The sequence below is a fragment of the Rattus norvegicus genome, chromosome 18, assembly GCF_036323735.1.
Source record: "Rattus norvegicus strain BN/NHsdMcwi chromosome 18, GRCr8, whole genome shotgun sequence".
Classification (NCBI taxonomy): domain Eukaryota; kingdom Metazoa; phylum Chordata; class Mammalia; order Rodentia; family Muridae; genus Rattus; species Rattus norvegicus.
The window spans coordinates 48,814,442-48,834,645 of record NC_086036.1 but is presented as its reverse complement, the minus strand read 5'-3'; the positions used below and the strand labels follow the sequence as shown (position 1 = coordinate 48,834,645).

At 37.3% G+C, this 20,204-nt stretch overlaps 1 protein-coding gene across 1 annotated transcript in view; it reads right to left on the bottom strand.

Annotated features, from left to right (window-relative positions):
• Positions 1-20,204, bottom strand: part of Snx2 (sorting nexin 2) — a 41,565-nt gene that overhangs the window by 7,513 nt on the left and 13,848 nt on the right. Inside the window, exons 3-11 of the mRNA NM_001106135.2 lie at positions 18,125-18,288; positions 14,764-14,830; positions 14,500-14,543; positions 12,843-12,984; positions 9,199-9,277; positions 5,422-5,497; positions 4,612-4,725; positions 4,263-4,356; positions 2,118-2,323 (exon numbers count right to left, since the gene is read on the bottom strand). Of these exons, the coding sequence (NP_001099605.2) occupies positions 2,118-2,323; positions 4,263-4,356; positions 4,612-4,725; positions 5,422-5,497; positions 9,199-9,277; positions 12,843-12,984; positions 14,500-14,543; positions 14,764-14,830; positions 18,125-18,288 (986 nt within the window). The remainder of the gene's footprint in view (positions 1-2,117; positions 2,324-4,262; positions 4,357-4,611; positions 4,726-5,421; positions 5,498-9,198; positions 9,278-12,842; positions 12,985-14,499; positions 14,544-14,763; positions 14,831-18,124; positions 18,289-20,204) is intronic.

Below are 20,204 nucleotides of genomic sequence, written 5' to 3'. Positions count from 1 at the left end.
AAGAAATGTAGACACTTGTCCTAACAAAAGGCTTAAGACAGTGTGATGAAAGCTTTTTCTTGAGGATTCAGCACAGGCAGGAGGGCCTATCCCTGACATGGGGGGTCTTTCCCTGGGTAGCTCTTTTCTACCTGCACTCACAGACACTGTCGACTTCCCTTTCTGACCCACTGGTTTATTTTCTTCAGCATTTTTGTTTATTTTTAATTCATTTTTTGCTTCTATGTGTATATACATGTGCAAGAGCACCTGTGGAGGCCAGAAGAGGGGTCATGTGACCCTCTGAAGCTGGATGTGAGCCAGGCAGCTGTGAGCGAGTGTAGCTACAACTGAAGTGAGTGTCTCTACTGAAACACAGGTGCTCTTAGTTGTAGAACCATCTCCCCAGCCTCTTGGGTTTTGTTTATTTGTTTGTTTGTTTTAAATAACATCTCTACTAAGAATAAAAATAATACTAATTTAAAAAAAACAGCTCTCATATCTGTCTGTATTAAGAAATGATCAGACAGAAATAGGAATCACCATCTGGTGGTGCATGCTTATAATCTGAGTACCTGGAGGAGACAGAAGGATCAGGAGTTCTAGGCCAGCCTTAGCTACACAATACCCACAAAAACAACAATAAAAGATATCCAGCTTGAAAACCAGGCCAGCATGAGGGTAAAAAAGCTGCCTAAATACAATAAAGTATGCACTATAAATGTTACCACAGCTATAAACAAAATAAAAAACTCACCAGAAGCATAAGGACTCACATACAAGAGTATACAAAGTTGGTAAGTTTTGTCAACATTAAGAAAACACCATTTGAGGGGCTGGAGAGATGGCTCAGTGGTTAAGAGCACTGACTGCTCTTCCAGAGGTCCTGAGTTCAATTCCCAGCAACCACATGGTGGCTCACAACCATCTGTAAAGAGATCCGATCCCCTCTTCTGGTGTGTCTGAAGACAGCTACAGTGTACTTATATATAATAAATGAATAAATCTAAATTAAAAAAAAAGCTTTTAGTTTAAAAAAAGAAAAAAAAGAAAAGAAAACACCATTTGGGGGGTTGGGGATTTAGCTCAGTGGTAGAGCGCTTGCCTAGCAAGCGCAAGGCCCTGGGTTCAGTCCCCAGCTCCGGAAAAAAAAAAAAAGAAAAGAAAAGAAAAGAAAAGAAAAGAAAAGACAAGACAAGACCATTTGGAAGTGCTGAGTCCTGAGACACCTCGAAAACATCAATAAATAGGCAGTGTATCAGTGTTCTCACCAAAGATGACTATCAGTTTGTACAAGAAAGGAAAGGAAGATGATTTCAATAGCTCTCTAAAATGTTTGGATCCAAGGAAATGCAGAGAGGAAATAGCTGGAGCCTCCTCATTATGATTTTCATCCACAATAGTAACCCAAAGACTCTGGAGCATCAGAAAATAGCTTCAGAAAAATGTTGACAAACTGACACTCAGCTGGGAGTACGAATGCTGAGCTAGGTTCCTTCTGTACCTATTCAGAAATAGGTGTGCTTAAGATTTAATGCTACCATTGTAAATGTAGTCATGGTCTAACTCGGTCTCATTTCATTTATGAGTATGTGACTACACACTTGAGTAATACACACAGAAAATCCTTATACTGCCCAAATTCATGCTAGAGACCCCCGGAAACATGAGCGAGAACAATTACTGCTGGTTTGTCCCATTTCTTACTGATAAGACTAGAGCCGGTAGGCAGCTCCAGCTACTGCTAGAATAAGTAAATATACACAAATAGTTGCAAACTTACATAGGAATACATAAATAAATGTGTGTGTTTCACTTATTGGACATTACCTTGACTTAAGAACTGTTTATTGTACTATCCATGTACTAAGAGAAGAAAATGTTGTTACAAGTCGCATTTTGATGTCATTTTTATGTAGTAGTGCAGTGTAAGATTTGCACACTTACATGTATATATCTAATAGAAGACCAAATGAGTGTGATTGTGTGTGTGTGTTGCTGTGTGATCCTCACTGGTCTAGTCTGATCTGCTACCCAAGTGCTAGTGTTGTAGGCAATTCATATGCTCAGTCTAAACTATTTCTAAGGCAGACGGCTTACGTAACAAGAGTGTCAGAAGATTGGAGAACAGCGCTTACTTTCACTGCAGCAATGAGACGAATGTAGTCACTAAGAAGTTCTGAGAACATGTAAAAGTCAGCAAACGCTTGCTCTTGATGTAACTGGTCTATCTTCTCCTCAACCTCTGCGAGCTGAGACAAAGCTCTAGAGAGAGCAGTATGGTCCTCAGAATTACCTAGCATGGCAGCACTCTTAGCAAAGGCAGCTGTGTTGGCTGAAAGTTCTGAAATTAAAAAAAGGGAAAAAAAAGCGTTTAGTACTTGCTAGTAAAATTTTAACACTAGTCATTCTCTCTAAATTTTAATTACTCACGAATTAAATTTTACATTTATGAATTATTTCAAATTAATAAGAAAGTCAATAAAGTGCCTTGGGCATAGATGCTCATAGGAGCACCAGACGGTGTGGAGTGGTCTGTGTTTACATGCAACCCCAGCATAGCCCTACCAAAATAGAATCACAGATTTTATCTTCAGATGGGGAACTGTGTCTGAATACTTCAATAACCTGCCTTCCCTTTTCACACCAAAGTGCTCCTTTACTGCCTTCTGCGTTCTGTTGAAGATGTAAGTGTGTTCCTAATATCTGAATAATAAGCATAAACATTAATGGAGCTGGAGAGACGGCTCCGAGATTAAAAGTTGATACTGGTATTCTGGAGGCCCTAAGTTTGCAAACCCACACACTGGAGGTACATAAAAATAAGAATAATTAATTCATACTATATTCTTCAGCATTTAAACATTTGTCATAGAAAACAGTATCTCAAATATTATTTTTTATTTATTATTATTTTTAAATTTTACATCTTAATTTTTAATAAGAATCTTATCTATCCAGAAAGAAAGAAAAAAGGTAAGCTCCCTTTTTATTTGCTATGCAATGATGATAAGAGTTAAGTGAGATCTTTTTTGTCGTTGTTATTGTTAGTTGGTGGTCTTTTGAAACATGAGTTAGCCTGGAACTCATTTAGTCCAGGCTGCTCTCAAATTCATACTACTCTCCAATAAGAATTTCTAGATTATTTTTAACACAACCATTTCAGACATTTCAAATGAAGAAAAATCATGTTTTTAAAGGCTATTGACAATGACTAAAAATTACATTTTCTAAAAACTATTCTGATGCTGCATACTATATAATTTCTTTTCAAAAAAACTCCAAAGCCCACTTCCTAAGAGATAGGTAATTCAAACAATAAAGTTATGACAAACTATTATATAGACATGACTATCATATGGAGGCTGGAGAGATGGTCCAGTGGTTAAGAGCAATGGCTGCTTTACTAGAGGACCCAGGTTCAATTCCCAGCACCACATAGCAGCTCACAACTGTCTGTAACTTTGGTTTTAGTACATCTAGCACCCTCACACAGACATGCAGGTAAAACACATATGAAATAATGCATATGAACAATGCTATGCTATAAAATGCTATGAAATAAAAACTAAAAAAAAATTTAGAATACTCCACTCTAAAGTCAAACAAAGCAAAACAGAGTCTAACACTAAAACTTTGTGGACTAAAAAAATTTCAACTCAAATTTCCTATGAGCTATTTACTCCCCCAAACCTAGTTTTAAATATCGTGGTCTGAACTTTGTTATTTTTTATTTTTTTTATTTTTTTCGTCTAGGCTGGCCCTGAACTTCTTGTTTAGAAGATGGCCCTGAGCTCCTGACTGCCTGGTTTATGTGATGCTGGAGCTCAAACCCAGGGCCTTCTGCCCCTAAATACTATAAAATAAGGAAAATAATTTACAGAAGTTTCCAAGAAGTAGAGGCACAATACAAATACTTTTAGGAAAATCTGTAAATGTCAATTTTAATTTTCCACATTATAGTTCAGAGAATTGAACTTGGGGTCTCATGCATGCTAACCAAGAGCTGAACCAAAAGAGTAATAGTTTTAATTTAAATTAAAATGGTTTTATAAGCTCTTGAGTTTTCTAATTTTAAGCTAGAAGTCAGATCAAAATACAGAGGAAAACATTGATATTGAAACAAATACTCTTTTTCTGTTGTGAGGCAGCCCACTACTAACTCATGGCGGCTCTACTTCAGCCGCCTAAGTGCACCTCATGCAGCAGACTAGGCTTGAAGCTACTGTTTTGTCTTTTCCAAAGTCACCTCAGAGTATTCACTTACACACAAGCTAACAAACCTTTTCTATGACAGACCAAGGCTTCGACACTGGCATGAAGTTTCCGAAGTTGCTGGTCAAGATTCTCAAATTGCTGTTGCTTTTCTTCAAACCACTAAGAAAAAAAAATGAAAAATGGAGCTAATTTAGGATGAACGAACCATTGTAAATTAGGTTACCAATAGCAAGCTACCTTCCTTGTTTTAGAACAGCAAATTAGCCATATATAACCATGGTGGTCAACTGATGTAGCTGAGAACTGGACTCAATAAGCAAATTAATATCCTATTTTCTGCTTGTACAGCTTTAAAACGCAATTGTTGGGCTCATTAATTCATTTCATTATTCAAGTCGAAAAATCAGCTCTTACTGCATCCGATTCATTCATCTTGATTGTCATTTTGTTGACAGCGTCGGCAGCCTTGTTCACCATCCTCAATATTCCTGCTCCACTCAGAGCCTGTGTATTAACTGCTCTCGGCAGCTGGAATTGAATGACAAATAAGGGCAAACAAACCGGTTAAAAGCCTAGAGATTTAACTGGGCACAAAAGGGACCCCCTCCCAAAATAAAGAGAAGAGAGAGAAGAAAAGAGAAAAGAAGCTGTATTTTCTTCACCTCACACATTTCAACAGTGAGATCTAATTTCTCAAATGCACTACTTGTACATTCTCAAAGGAAAACGTAAAAAATAGACTTTCCATTTGCTTTTTTTTTCTGCACGTTTACATTTAGATAGAACAAACACTGTTTCTCAAAACACATTAAGAAATTGCCGGACTCTAGCATAGCAGCTACCTGCCTTGGAGCACAAACAAGCTGCTGGTGAGCAGAGATGCTCACTCTGTGAAGGCTGTGCTTACGAGACTTCTAGAAAATTCTGAGACTAAAGTCAAGTTGTTTTTTTGTTTTTTTTTTAAACTTCAAACAATAACAATTAGGGCAGCGACAGTGAAATTATTTCCCATCTCTCTGGTTAAGTCTAGTTTAAATTCTTCAAAAAAGGAACTGACCATCCTCTATTACTAAAAGAAGGTATTTGCAAGTAATTCAATTAACCAGCACCACAAATCCCAAAGCATGATGGTTTTACTATGTCCACTGAACTAATTATTTACTGAATATCTAATCTTGTATTAGTTATAACAAACATGAATGAGAAAATTTGAAGTGGAAATACCTCTGAGCTTTCCAAGAACTGCCTTAAGTCAGGATCCTGAAGCAATGTTGGATGCTTTACTGTTCTTTGAAGATACCTATTCAAGAGTTGAATTGATCCTATTTTAGTACCACTTTAAATTGTGTTTCAACAAAAGAATAAAAATAGATAAGTAAAAGTATTTTTAATCTATCTCTTATTAGTCTGCACTCACTATAATTATCTAGAATTTATATTAAACAGTTGAACAGAGAGAGCATGGTGGTACACCTTAACCCCAGAATTTGGGAGGCAGAGAATTTGGGAGGCAGAGGCAGGTGGATGTCTCTGTGACTTTGAGTCTGTGACTAGTCTACATAGCAAGTTCTTGACTAGCTAGGCGTACATATGACACCCTATTTCGGGGGGGGGGGGAGGGAGGGCAGGATTTTAAACAATCAAATACATAATTTTTGTTCACTTAAAAAATATTTATTTTTATTTTATATGTATGTGTAAGCGCCTACATGCGCCATATACATGCCCGGTGCCCATGGAGGCCAAACCTGGACTCAGTGAAGGTTGAGAGCCACCATGTGGGTACTGAGGGCAAACCTGGGTCCTCTGCAAGGACAGGAAGCACTCCTAGACTTTGAGCCACCTCTCTGACCTCTTTGCTCATCTTTTGAAAGGGATACAGAGTAAACACTTGACCAATATCTCACTATGACGATTTAGTTACAAAAGAATATGTGAACTAAAGCTTGTGTAACAATGTTTAGACAGAAATACTGTTTCCAGTTATAATTTTAGGGAATTAAGTTAATATACCACCATGTATACTTTCTTCTCAACAAGTATAATCACTACTATCTCTAAATGGGGAAACTGCCTATCAAGATTTCTTGCTGGTATATTGAAACAATCGGGTTTTGGTCCTTGGTTCTAATCTGATAAGAATTAAATTTTCTTCAACAATTCCTCTTATTTTTGTAAAACAAAAAAACAAGTTCTCATTGGTAGCCCCAACTGATGTTGCATTTGCTATTTTCCTACCAAGGGCTGTGGAAGTAAAAGTGGGGTGGTCAGTGGTAGCTCAGATCTGCTTTAAGCAGAGTGAATTGAGGAGAATCACAGGAGCTTTCCAGTTTCTATTTGTGTGCTTAGAGAAAGCAAAACAAAGACAGCTGCGCAAAATCCTTAAGATGCAGAGAGTTAAAACTAATTTCTCTTAAATTCAATGCCAACAAAATAATGAAAGACTAGAAGAGCAAATGCTCTGGGTCTTAGATGACAATCACCTATTTATTTAAGAACCATTTGCTGAGCAGTGAATACATGTTATTCTGAGGTCCTAGAATCCATCAGCATGCAAAAGTTATAAATATCTCTTCCTTTTTGGAATTTACAATTTGGTACTAGAAGTCAGATACTAAGCTATAATATGTAAGCCCTGGCTGGTCTGGAACTCACTATGTAGACCAAGTTGGTCTACATAGCTTTTCTCAAGTCCCATGAGAAAGAATGGGGTACACAGGACCAGGTACATAGACATGCTCTGTGCCAATGTAGATAGGCACATGAAGCAGCTGTCAGAACAGGCCTCACTTGAACATTCAAACATTAAAAAGGATAATGAGGTGTAGAAGGTGGGTAAAAGGTAGAAAGGCCTTGGATTCCAAACAAAAGGGTCACTGTAGCCCAGAGCAAAGTGGGTGACCAAAGAGACATGAAAGACATGGGTAACAATCAGACAGGGATTTGTAGTCAACTATAAGAACTCTGGTTTTATTGAATAAAATTAGGATTAGGGGCTAGTACAATCTGCTCTAGAGAGGTTTTGTTTGTTTTTGAAACTGTCTCATGCAGCCCAGGCTGGCCTCAAACACAATCAATTCCAGTTTAAGTAAACTTCTGATATAACTTAAATAATTCTGAATAACTAGATTCTCTCTTAAACATTAGCTTTTAATTGTTTATTTTTAAACTTTTAAAAATTGTATTTTATTTTATGTATATGAGTGTTTTGGCTGGTCTAGGTCTGTACACTGTAGTGCCTTCAGAGGTCAGAAGAGAATGTCAGATCCCTTATAGAGTTACAGTGACGCTGAGGTACTGGGAACTGAACATACGCCTGTAGAAGAGCGCCCAGTGCTCTTCACTGATGAGTCACCTCTCCAGCACCCTTTAGCTTTTTAAATGGAGTATGGTTAACTGGACTTTACTAGGGGATTTTTTTTTTAAATGTGAATAATTTACTACTAAGTAAGAAGTTGCCTCAAAAACAGTTCTAAAAATTTGTACCATGAAGATATGTACACACGTGTACACATACACGCACGCGCGCACACACACACTCCTAAAGGCTATTCTACCAATCTAAGTCATTGGTAAGGGAGAAGATACAATGAAGACCAGACAAAATTAACTATGCTATTAGAAACTGGTAAAGCCTCAGTGAACCATTGTCATAGTTCATTCTTTTAATCTCAGTACTCAGAAAAAAATAGGCAGACCTCTGTGAATCTGAGACCAACTTGGTCTACATAGTGAGTTCCAGACCAGCCAGGACTTCATCGTAAGACCCTGTCTCAAAAACAAACAAGCAAACAAACAGAAAGCTTCGCTTACTGCTCTGACAGTCTCACTTTGTTTTCACATTTCAGCATAGTAAGAAAGTATTACATGTTAAGATGCTGGGAGTGGGAATATCCCCAACCCTTTCCTGCTATTAAAAAAGCACATTTTAGGCCAGGTGGGGCAGTGCATGCCTTTAATCCCAGTACTGTGGTAGGCGGAGGCAGGCTGATCTATATGATCAATGACAACCATGACTACACAGAGAGACCTTGTCTCAAAAACGAAAGAAGAAAAGCAAGTTTTGTAGTTTACAGGACACGTATAATTATGTACTCTAAAGGAAGATAGAACATATTTATTATTATTCTTTGATTGGATCTAAGCAAGGAGTAAAATTACTATTCTTTAAAGTCAGAATTAAGTACATAAAAATGACAAGGCACACATAAGCAGTTTTCACAGTTTAATAATAGTAAAATTATTATATCAAATAATTCACAAACATTGTTATTCTTAGAGAGGACCCAAGTCTGGTTCCTAGCACCCACATAGTGGTTCACAACTATCTGTAGCTCCAATTCCAGGAGATCCAACCCTCTCTTCTGACCTCCACGGGCACCAAGCTTGCAAATGATGCACACATATTTTTATGTTCAGGAAAAACACTCGCATACATTAAAATAAACAAATCTAATTAAAAATCAATTTAGACAAACTATAAATATTAAAATAGTAGGTAAATATGGCATAATTAAAACAGTAGATTAATATGGCATAACTTTCTAAATATCAAAGTAATTTATATCTGTAGTATTTGGGAAAGGACTGTGAGGTCACGACTCAAGCCCTCTGAAATGTTACATAAGCATTTCTCCATGGATGTCCAGTCTCTCCCCTGTTATTTAGATTTTGAGACTGGGTCCTTCTATGTAGCCCAGGGCATGCCCATGACAGAACTCCTCCTCCCAGTCTAAGAATACTGGAATTGTAGGAGTGTGCACTATACATGGCTTTTCCTGACATTCTATCAAGACTTCCTGCAAGCACAATTTCCATGTTTCCCTCTTACAACTAACGACAAGCATCTTTTAGAGCTCTTGGTAATTATGACACAATCCTGACATCAAATCACTCATTCCTGTGTTTTCCTGCTAGCTACAGAACAGGTGTCATGCTGTTAGACTACACAGCTGCAGACTAGTAAAGGCCTGACAATGGTGGAACTGCAACTCAGATTACCTCTCCAGTGCTGCTCTTCGTTTTTCTACAAACTCAGTGGACGATGAGTCTTCTTTACCTACTTTGACCTTGGTCATACCTTTGAAGAAGTTGGATGAGATTCGTAAGAAACAGACCATCATAATATCTTCATAATCAAAATAGACTTTTAAGTTGTAATGACCCATGTTGATACTGGGATTTTACTTAGAGTAGGCATTTTGAAAAATTACATCTCATGATATGTTAACATCTCTAATTAATGAATAAATATCTATAGCAGGAACACATAAAGCACAACTTGAGCTATATTTGTGGGTTTCAAACTTGTACAAAAGCTTACATAAAAATTTCATAACTTGTGTTACTTCATACTTTAAGAACATAAACGGTTTTATATTTCAAGTGTATTTTTTTCCCTAATCCTGGGCCTTGAACCCAAGGCCTCATGAATGCTAGATAAGTATTCTACCTTGGACCTATTCTCCAACTTAATTTTTTCTATACTTGTTTTTTTTAAAAGATTTCATTATTTACTTCTGTGTATGAGTGTATTTTGTTATGCACACATGCATATAGGTATTGCAGAAGCCAGATGAGGACATCACATCCTCTAGAACTGGAATTACAGGCAGTTGTAAGATGCCCAATATGGGTCCTGGGTAGCAGACTCCAGCTTTTTGTAAATGTAGCAATTACTCTTTAACTGTGAGCCATCTCCTTAAGCCCCATTCCTACATCTGAACATAAAATGGAGCTTAAAAAACAATGTCAATGACTGTCAATGCAGGTCTTTATGTGATGATGAAATGAGATACATATAACTGATGAGTCTGTTAAATGCTTTCCCTATGCGAGCCAGCATGTCTGCATTTGTTATGGCTAGGTAGACTGTTGTGGTCATTTTGTCTGTGATCCATAGAGCCAAGGTCTTATCTATATAGCTTAGGCTGAACTGGACTTCGTGGCCCTCTTGCCTAAGGCATTATGAAAATGCAAATGCACTCTTGTGCCAGGCTGTTCCTTTTCTAATAGTTTAGAAAGAATTGTGTTTTTATCTCAACTGCAGTATATGCAGACTCCTTTCAATGGCAATTACAACTTCCCAGGAAACTCCTATTTGTAATTTGCCACCTCACGAGATGGATTACAAGCGTGGTGGCAGATGGCCAAAATCCCAGAACTTGAGAGAATGAGGTAAGTGCACTGTGTGTGAGGTCAGCCTGTGCTATACAGCAAGAACTTTGATAATAAGTGAATGTGTGCATGCATACATAAATACATACAGTGAACAAGCAAACAAACTGGGCACGGTGGTCCACACCTATAAGTGAACATTTTGGAGGCATAGGGAATCAACAGCTCAGGGTTATCTTCTATAACACACTGGGTTTGAGGCCAATCTGAGCTACATGAGACCCTATTATTTTTATTTTTATTTTTTTATTTTTTGGTTCTTTTTTTCGGAGCTGGGGACCAAACCCAGGGCCTTGTGCTTCCTAGGCAAGTGCTCTACCATTGAGCTAAATCCCCAACCCCGAGACCCTATTATTTTTTAAAGAATATTTATTAATTAAAAATTGTCAATAATATATGGTGTTGTGGAACACATAATTGCTTCTCTACTAACTAGACACCAGAAAGTTCAAAAATCTGCAAGTTACCTTTAATTATTCATAGTTTTCAGAGGAAACTTTTATTTGGCTTTATATTATCCTATCTGACTCTACATACATGTATACATATAAACATTTATGTATTAGACATACATATACTTGCCTTAAAACTTTTTCATAAGGAAATGGTGTTCAAATGATCTAGTGCACTTTACTTATTTATTGACTCTAATAGAGCCTAGGCTTGTCTCGGACTTGCTGTGTAGCCAAGAATGACTGAACACGAGTCTCCCATCTCTACTTCCTCAGTGCTGGGATCAAACCCAGGAATTTGTGCATGCTAGGAAAACACTGCCACAGAAGCTACATAGCCAACCAAATTTAACCCGTCTGAGATGCATTAGACAGTTCTAAAACAATATAGTACTATTATTTTTAAAAAATAGAAAATTGAGTATATGAGAGTAATTTAGTAATAGTGTACCTAGCATGCTGAAGGCCCTGAGTTCAAGAGAATTAACTCAAAGTTCTTTATTCAAGGATTTGGAAAAGAATATAACAAATTCATTGGAACACAAGTTTTAAAATTACACATTATAAAATGATCTTTCAAGCCTAATAAAATTAATGATCAGCGGGGGCTGGAGAGATGGCTCAGTGGTTAAGAGCACTGACTGCTCTTCCAGAGGTCCTGAGTTCAAATCCCAGCAACCACATGGTGGCTCACAACCATCTGTAATGAGATCTGATGCCCTCTTCTGGTGTGTCTGAAGACAGCTACAGTGTACTTATATATAATAAATAAATAAATCTTTTAAAAAAAATTAATGATCAGCAAAGTCCATTTTAAATATTTTTCAGAGTTATAATTTTGAGTATAAAGAAAATTAAGGGGTTGGGGACTTAGCTCAGTTGGTAGAGCGCTTGCCTAGGAAGCGCAAGGCCCTGGGTTCGGTCCCCAGCTCCGAAAAAAAAAGAACCAAAAAAAAAAAAAAAAAAAGAAAGAAAATTAAAATGGAGTCATTAAAAACCCAGAACTTAAAGCAGATTAGTAATAACCTACGAATTTTAAAACATAGGTCTTGAAAGCAGACCAATGGTGGCCAGTGAGATGGCTTAGTATATAAAGATGCTTGCTGCCAAACCCAACTAACCTGAGTTTAAACCCAGGGACTCATAAAGAGAAGAGTGCCAACTTCCATAACTGTCCTGCTCTCCACCCGCATATGGTGGCAAGAGTGACATCTCCCAACACACACAGTAAATAAAGTAGCAAAACTTTTATAGTAAAGATAATGAAGGCTTTCTGCTTTTTTTTGTAATTTTCTGCATTTTAATATTAAGCCCTTACTCCTGATATTAGTAGAAATATTTTTTGTTTTATTTCAGGCAGGACCTCACTAAACCTGATTGGGAACTAATTATGTAACAAATTAAAATTAATTTAAATCACTCTTATAAAAAAAAGGATAAACTGAATTTCTCTTTGGACAACACATAGATGAGCACCAAACAGCACGTAGTTCTTAGAGAAAACATTAATATGTTAACAACATTAAGTATCACATTGGTATTCTAATGACCCTTGAAAATCAGTTTCTAACTGCCTTCAGTTTGGTCAATTTCAACCCAATATTCAACAACCAAATATTTATATGTTAGAAACTAAAACTGTGAGCTACACATTCTTTAAGGATATGCAGGATCCACGCAGCACATACAAATCTGCAGCTTCTGGATGGGAGCCCTGATTGGGAAGGACAAGGGACACAGAAACTGGAACAGCTAGAACTGAATTAGGAACAGGAAGGAATTGGACTGTAAGGAGGTGGCTCAGTGGTAAGAGCATTGACTGTTCTCTCAGAGGTCCTGAGTTCAATTCCCAGCAACCACATGGTGACTCACAACCATCTCTAATGGGATCAGATGCCCTCTTCTGGTGTGTCTGAAGACAGCTACAGTGTACTCATACATTAAATAAATAAATTTTTTTGTTTGTTGTTTTAAAAAAAGAAACAGTAAGGAGTAATTGTTCTGACTTATGCTTACCTACTATGCTCTTTTCTGGAGCTGGTGGCACAATGTAACCAACATGTAAATATTTGCTTGCTAATTTGCTATGCAAACCAAGAAAGTCACTGAATCTTCTTTTGACTGAAAATTCACTCTTACTGAACATGGAAAGAGAAGTCTACAAATGAGAAGAAGGTATTTCACATCGTTAGTAGTAAGCAATCATTTACAAATGAATACTGCACATAACTGCAAGTGTAGTCTGCTCTGTTTTGTGAATGAATGCAGAGTACCAATGTGGCTTATGGATTTAAAACAACAAAAAAGAAAAAACAAAACTGAACTAAAACTTATGGTCCAAGTTATAGTCTTTAAAAAGTAATAAGGTTAGAAAATACTTGCTTTATTCTGTCTTTGATTTATCACACCAATCTCTACCATACTATTGCTAATGTTTTTCCCCTTTTAGTTTTCTGAGACAAGTTTTGATACACACACACACACACACACACACACACACACACACACACACACACAGCCTAGGCTACCTCTGAACTTACAAACATGAACTACTGAGTCTTCAATTTACCCATGGCCCAGACCTCCCAAAAGGTAACTTGGTGCAAACCTCACCGAGCTCAAGCTCACTGCACTTCCCCTGTCAGAGTAGGAGTCCCATAGGGACAGCACTATCCTCTACTCTTTAGTGCTACTCCCAGATGCTTGCAACAGAACCTCAAATTATAGTCAGAGTTGAATAAGGATTTCTTTCATCAACTAACAAAACTCTGCCTCCTCAGTGTGTCTCTTTGCATCTTGTCTTTCTTCAACTACAAAGTTCCTTTATCATAATGTCTTCCTCCTTACACCTTCTACTCATGCATTATTAAATCTCCTACCTCCACGTAATTCAGACAACCATTTATTTCCATACTTTCAAAACTTTTCTCAGAGTCAAGTAACAATGCCCTCCCCAGTTGTAGTTGTTTGTGTGTCCCAGGATGGCTTAGAACCCACTCTGAACTTCTTTCTGCTCCCCATGACTCTACCTGCCGAGTGTTGAAATCACAGGTGTGTACCACCTCCCCTGGCTTTTCTGCATATTGGGAGAGTGACCCTGGGGCTTCAGGCATGCTAGACTGGCACTCGCTCTACCAACTGAGCTATACCCCAGTGTAAAATTAAGATGTTATGACAGACTTACTTTGTTTCAAGACTTAATCCTTAAAGCTGCAATAGCCTTGCAACTGGAGATCTTGACCTACACTTGGACCCTCACAATCCATATGGAATTAAGACAGAGCTGTCCCAGTGAAAATCTTATGGTGCCATGCTTTTGTCCAACCTCTCTAACAGCTCTCCTTTATTCTAAGGATAAAACCAAAACTCCTAACATGACTACTCAAAATACACGAGGCCTTGTGGTCACCAAATTCTGACATGAGTCATATACAGATGAAACTCTAGAAAGTACAATGCCTCGACTTCGGCCTTTTACGCAAGCAAATCTTCTGCCTGAAGGAAGCATCCTGCTCCTCCCTCCCATTACTACCTCATCATTCACCTTGGATCTGCTTTAGCCATGCCTGAAATTCAGGTCTAGATCAATTCACTTCCTGTACACTCCTGCTTACACATCCTCTCTACTACACAGTGAAGGGCCAACACTTTATTGAAGAAGCACAAAGCTTACCTTGGTTGTTACTCTATATGCCATGTAAGCATTCATGCCATCACCTATAAAGACGAAAGCCAAAAAATATCATTAAAATTCAAATGCTTGGGCAGAGGTTAGGTAAGCAGTAGAATGCTTGCCTAGGGTGTGTAAGACCCTGCATTTAATTAAATTAATTCAAAATAAAATAAAAAGCAATTTAAAAAGAAACAATACTTCTCCACTAGAAGATGTAACATTCAAGCTAGTCAAAAAGAAGTACAAAATACAATAATGACTCACCAACTTTTTCCGGATCTGACACACCAATTTCTATATCAAAAATATCTCCATTTGCTTCTTCTTCAATCTAGAAAAGTGTATTTTGGTGTTAAAAGGTTCCATTTATCTTGAAGGTAAGTGTAGCTGTCTATGTGGCCTCATGGCCCTCTCAATAGGGAGTGTCTGCCTAGTGGAGCAGCCCTGCCGGCTGTGTGAGAGGTCCTGTACTCTAGGAAAGATCCTACTACTGCCATCTCTCTAACCCAACATCGTTCCTAACTGTATTCTAAATGCTTATCCTAACACCCACACACAGGGAGACTCTGAACCATTATCAAAGAAGCTTCTTTGTGCAACAGATAGAGACTATAGAGACTACATTTGATAATACCAGTTGACATGCCAATATGGACGGGAGAAATTTCACAAAATCCTACCCATAAATAAAGAGCTACAGGCAGTCACTGGCTGCTGAGTTTTTTCTAAGGATGAGCTAGCTGACAGGTGATCTAATACCAAATGGACAGTCAATCATAAAACACAGTACTCATGTATGAAATTCTCAAAAAATGTAAAATTTAAAATTTTTGATTTATATTACTATCATAATATTAATGTGTAGTTTTTACTAATTTTTTCCAGATATACAGACCCTAGTATTTTTATTAGGGTCATGTCACAATAATTTAAAACCAACAGGCGCTTTCATATATGCTATGTAAACAAAGAAAACTTTAAAAAAGAAAAAAAACAGGTAGTTTTGAAAATACTGTGGATTTTTTTTTTTTTTGGTTCAATATGAAATCTTATGTTCCTCTTGCTTCTATATCCTGTGTGCTAGGATTATAGATGTGCTCCACCATACACAGCTAATAAGTGGAATCTTTAGATTAATAAATGCTTTCCTGCTTTACTTTTATTCAGCTTCCTACCCCACAGATTTGCCTGGTCTAACTACCTAGCTTGCTGTAGGGTTCCAGTTTCTGCCTGCCTAACACTGGGGTTGCAGGGAACTGCCAATATCCACTGGCATTTATACTCATCAGGGTATCTAAACCCATCTAAGCCCTTTATCTACTATGCCATTTTCCCAGCCTTGGCTCCAGAATTTTCACTCCTGAATAACTAGAAAGAACTCATTACTTATACTAGTAGAAACTTACTTGTAGCAATTATATCTAAAAGGTACTTTAAAAGAATGATTCCTCTAATTATTTTTTTAAAAAACACATTTTTCTTGAAGACAAGGCCCTGTAAAACTCAATTTTCAAAATCAGCAAGTGGGAAAATAACTTGATGGGACTACAGAGAGGCCCCTTTGAAAGCAATTTAAAACAAGCATTTCAGCTGGGAGGTGGTGGCGCAAGCCCTTGGGAAGCAAAGGCAGGTGGACGGAGGCCAGTCTAGTCTGGTTTACAGAGTGACTTCTAGCACAGCCAAAGGCTTAAAAAACAAACAAACAAACCAAAAAACCAAAAAACCAAAACAAAAAATCAAAACCCTATCTTAAACAAACAAACAAAAAACCCAACCAAACAAAAAATACAGACCAGAAAACCCCCAAGAGTTTCAAACACTTTTGCTACAGAAGAGTTTGAAGGGTTAGCTGGGAGTGTAACTCAGAGGTAGTACGCCTGACCAGCACAAGCAAGGCCCTGGTTTCTATTCACAGCACTGAACAAAAACCAAAAAGGCAAAGGACAAGAAATCTGAGAGTATTAATCTGCCAAAAGGTCAAGGCAATGTTAGTAATATAAAGCCATAACAAAAGTATATTTTCCTACCATCTTTTTTGTTCAGTCACTTTTTATAGACATATTAAGCTAACCTTTTATATACGCACACTGTGACTCTAAGAGTGTTAAGTGGACAGACAGTTCAATGATTCTCACAAGACGAGCTCATCTTTGTAACCAGAACTCAAAGGAGAAATGCAGGCAGCTCGTACACCCCCCGCACAGATCCCCTTACACCTTGCCTTCTGGTTACAACCTCTTCCCCCAGCCAACACTGCTGTTACCTGATACTTAACAGTGCGTACAGTGTGAGTACTCATCTGCATCTGACTACTTCTCCCTCTTATTATTCTGAAAGATCATTCACATGTTGTATGTAGTCTATAGTCACTATTTAATTGTGATTATACTGGTTATATATTACTAGTTAAATAATTTTAAATGTTTTCTACTTAAAATAATCTTTATATAATGATTATTTTCTTCTCCAAATGTGCCTTATTAAAAGACTATTGCTGTTTCTTAATAATCCTATTCTTTTTTTTTTTTTTTTTTTTTGGTTCTTTTTTTCCGGAGCTGGGGACCGAACCCAGGGCCTTGCGCTTCCTAGGTAAGTGCTCTACCACTGAGCTAAATCCCCAGCCCCCCTAATAATCCTATTCTTAATAAGTAAAAGGATTATCGAGTCATGAGAATGTAACTTTAATTGATCTATACCATTTTCTTTTAAAAATGAGAGCTTGAGGAAGCTCAAAAAAGTAAATAAATAAAGATAAAAGTTTGGGCTACACATACAGCTCAGAGGTAAGACAAACAAACAAACAAACAAACAAACAAAAAACCAAACCCACAGCCACTCCTTAGCACTGTAAAAATAAATAAATGCATATAGCAATCTTAAGTGTCGATAGTATTCATTACATGCTCTATCAAAGACAAACTCACAACCCCACTTTAAGTACTTTCTCCAATCACTTGTTCAACATAGGAACCTTCAGAGGTACATACTATTATCACAAGACCTCAAATGTCAAATAGTGTGTTTTAATTACTGAACACTGCAAGTACTCTACCAGCTTCAAACTCTTTAAGAACCTTAAGTAGTAGAGTTCCTTGGGGTGGATTATTTGGAGAGGCTAAGAAAGGAGTATTATGAGTTTTAAGCCAATCAGGACACTATGAGTTCCAGGCCAACATAGGCAATAAAGTTAAAAAGATTCTGTCTCAAAAGTCAAACCAAACTAGAACAAAAGGAATGTAAACAATATTCCAGGTCAAAGGGTGGGGGGGAGAGAGAGAGAGAAAGAAAAAGAAAGAGAGAGAGAGAGAGAGAGAGAGAGAGAGAGAGAGAGAGAGAAAGGGTGTTTGGTGTGTGTATGTGTTAACATCAGGTCCCAGTATGTAACCTTACTTAGTTGGGTTAGAACTCAATTGTAGAACCACACTGGCTTCCAACTAAGACCTACTTACCTATGCCTCCCAAGCACTGAGATTATAGACTTGTGTCACCATGCCTTTCCTCTTAGTATGGTTTTTCCATCTAAAATATCTGAAAGGCTTTGATTAGGAATAACTAACGAGAGAGCGGTAAGGAACAAAAATGTACTCTTTACATATTAACCTAGAAGTACAAATGTTCACCATACCTCTTCCCTGGATCTGTCAAAGATGACTGGAGCAGAAATACTCTTTGATTCAATTCTAGGAGCAATGAGTGTGGTGGGAGTGATAGGAGTGACTGCAGGAGATGGCTCGGAGGACATGATAGGCTCTCTTTCTGGACTGTCCAGAGACACCTCTTCTGTGGCTTCTAGACATAAATTAAACAAGTTAATCAAGGAAATCACAGCATATAGCAGTTCATGAAATATGAAAAACATGCCTATAAGTCTCAAAAGGACTATGACTTATAAGTTATCACTACAAGGTGACTTTATGTAACTATTTACTTCTTTATGAAAACTTTACAGCAAATAGGAACTGTTGATTTTATGCAGAACTGTATTAAGTCCATACTAGGGAAAAGCAATGTGAATAACCCCACATAAATTTGTTTTTGGATTGGTCATACAACGCACATGTAGTAACTTACCTTTCAAATATTTTATTCAAGCTAACATAATTATTTCATACATATAAAACAAATTTTACAGCAGAAGACTACCTTTAACTATTCCAACTGGGATTAAAAACCTTTTATGGAAAACCCACCAAGTTAGTAATCCAAAGCAATTAATTGCCAAAGATTACTGGATATTAGTTGAATATATAAATAGCACATAAAGCAAAGAGATGTTTAGATTTTAATTTTAAATGCTCATTCGCTTGAAGTATCTAAAATTAAATAGATTTAAAATCAAATCACATCAATAAACTGAAAGTCTACATACTATGTAATGCTGTGCTAAATGCAGAAGAAACACAAAGAAATGGAAAAAAAATCATACCTGCCCTCAGGGAGTTTATAATCTAGTTGAGAAAACAAGACATGTGGAATGTTAAATAATAATAAAAGACTTAAGAGAACAATAAAGAATGTTATAAGACATTCAATTACTATTTGAACGACAGAACAAACACTATAATTTGAGTAGACACAAGAGACAATATTTCAGGGTGGGGGAAATGAGAAAATACGTGACTCTGACTTGAGGTGGTTTGAGCAGGAAGAAGTTGGAGAAAATACCATGCAAATAAGAGTAACAGCATAAGGAAAAGTGGGGCAGTGAGATTCAATCAGAGAGCCCAACACAAAACAGTCCTGCTGGCTTGTGGAACTGATACCAAGAAGAGGAAGGTGGAATTATAAGGCAAACAAGGGATCAGACCAATGGTTTTTCAGCCTAAGGTTTCTGGATTCTTGGGATTTTGAGAAAGTAGTAATTGTGGTCAATGAGCCACTTTAAGTAGTCAACTTGAAATTATATAGGCTGACATATTATCAAATTCTTTAGACTGGTTATTTAATATAGACATGATAACTGGTATGGATCTCTTCATATTTTTATATTAAAATAAAAATGATTAATAACTAAAATCTTCCAAACTATGGTAACCAGGAAAAAGCCTATAGATACAACAGACTATAAACGGAACAAACTAAAAGCTTAGCTACCACTTTAGGCTTTGCACGCTGATGGCACTTAATACTCTTCAAAAGAAAAAAGAAAAGAAAGAAATGAAGTCAGGGACAAAGAATGGCTTGGTGGGTAAAAATGCTTTCCACCAAGCCTGACAGAGTTTGATCCTTAGCACCCACGTGGTGGAAAGAGAACTAACTTCTATAAACAATCCTCTGACCTTCATACACATGCTGTGTACATACATACATACATACATACATACATACATACACACACACACACACACACACTCACACACACAGAAGATAGATAGATGATAGACAGATAGATAGATGATAGATAGATAGATGTAATAACACTTTTAAAGAGGTTAAAATAGTCAACAGTAATCATAACATGGTGGTGCTCGCCTTTAATCCCAGCACTTGAGAGGCAGAGGCAAATAGATACCTATGAATCTGAGGCCTGATCTACATAGTGAGACCTTGTCTCAAAAACAAAAAACAGTCAACAAGATAAAAAAAAGTAAAATGTAGTACATCAAAACTGGGTTTAATGGACTGGAATGATGGCTCAGTGGTTAGGAGCAGTTCTTCCAGAGGGCCCAGGTTCACTTGCCAGAAGTCATGGCAGCCTATATAAT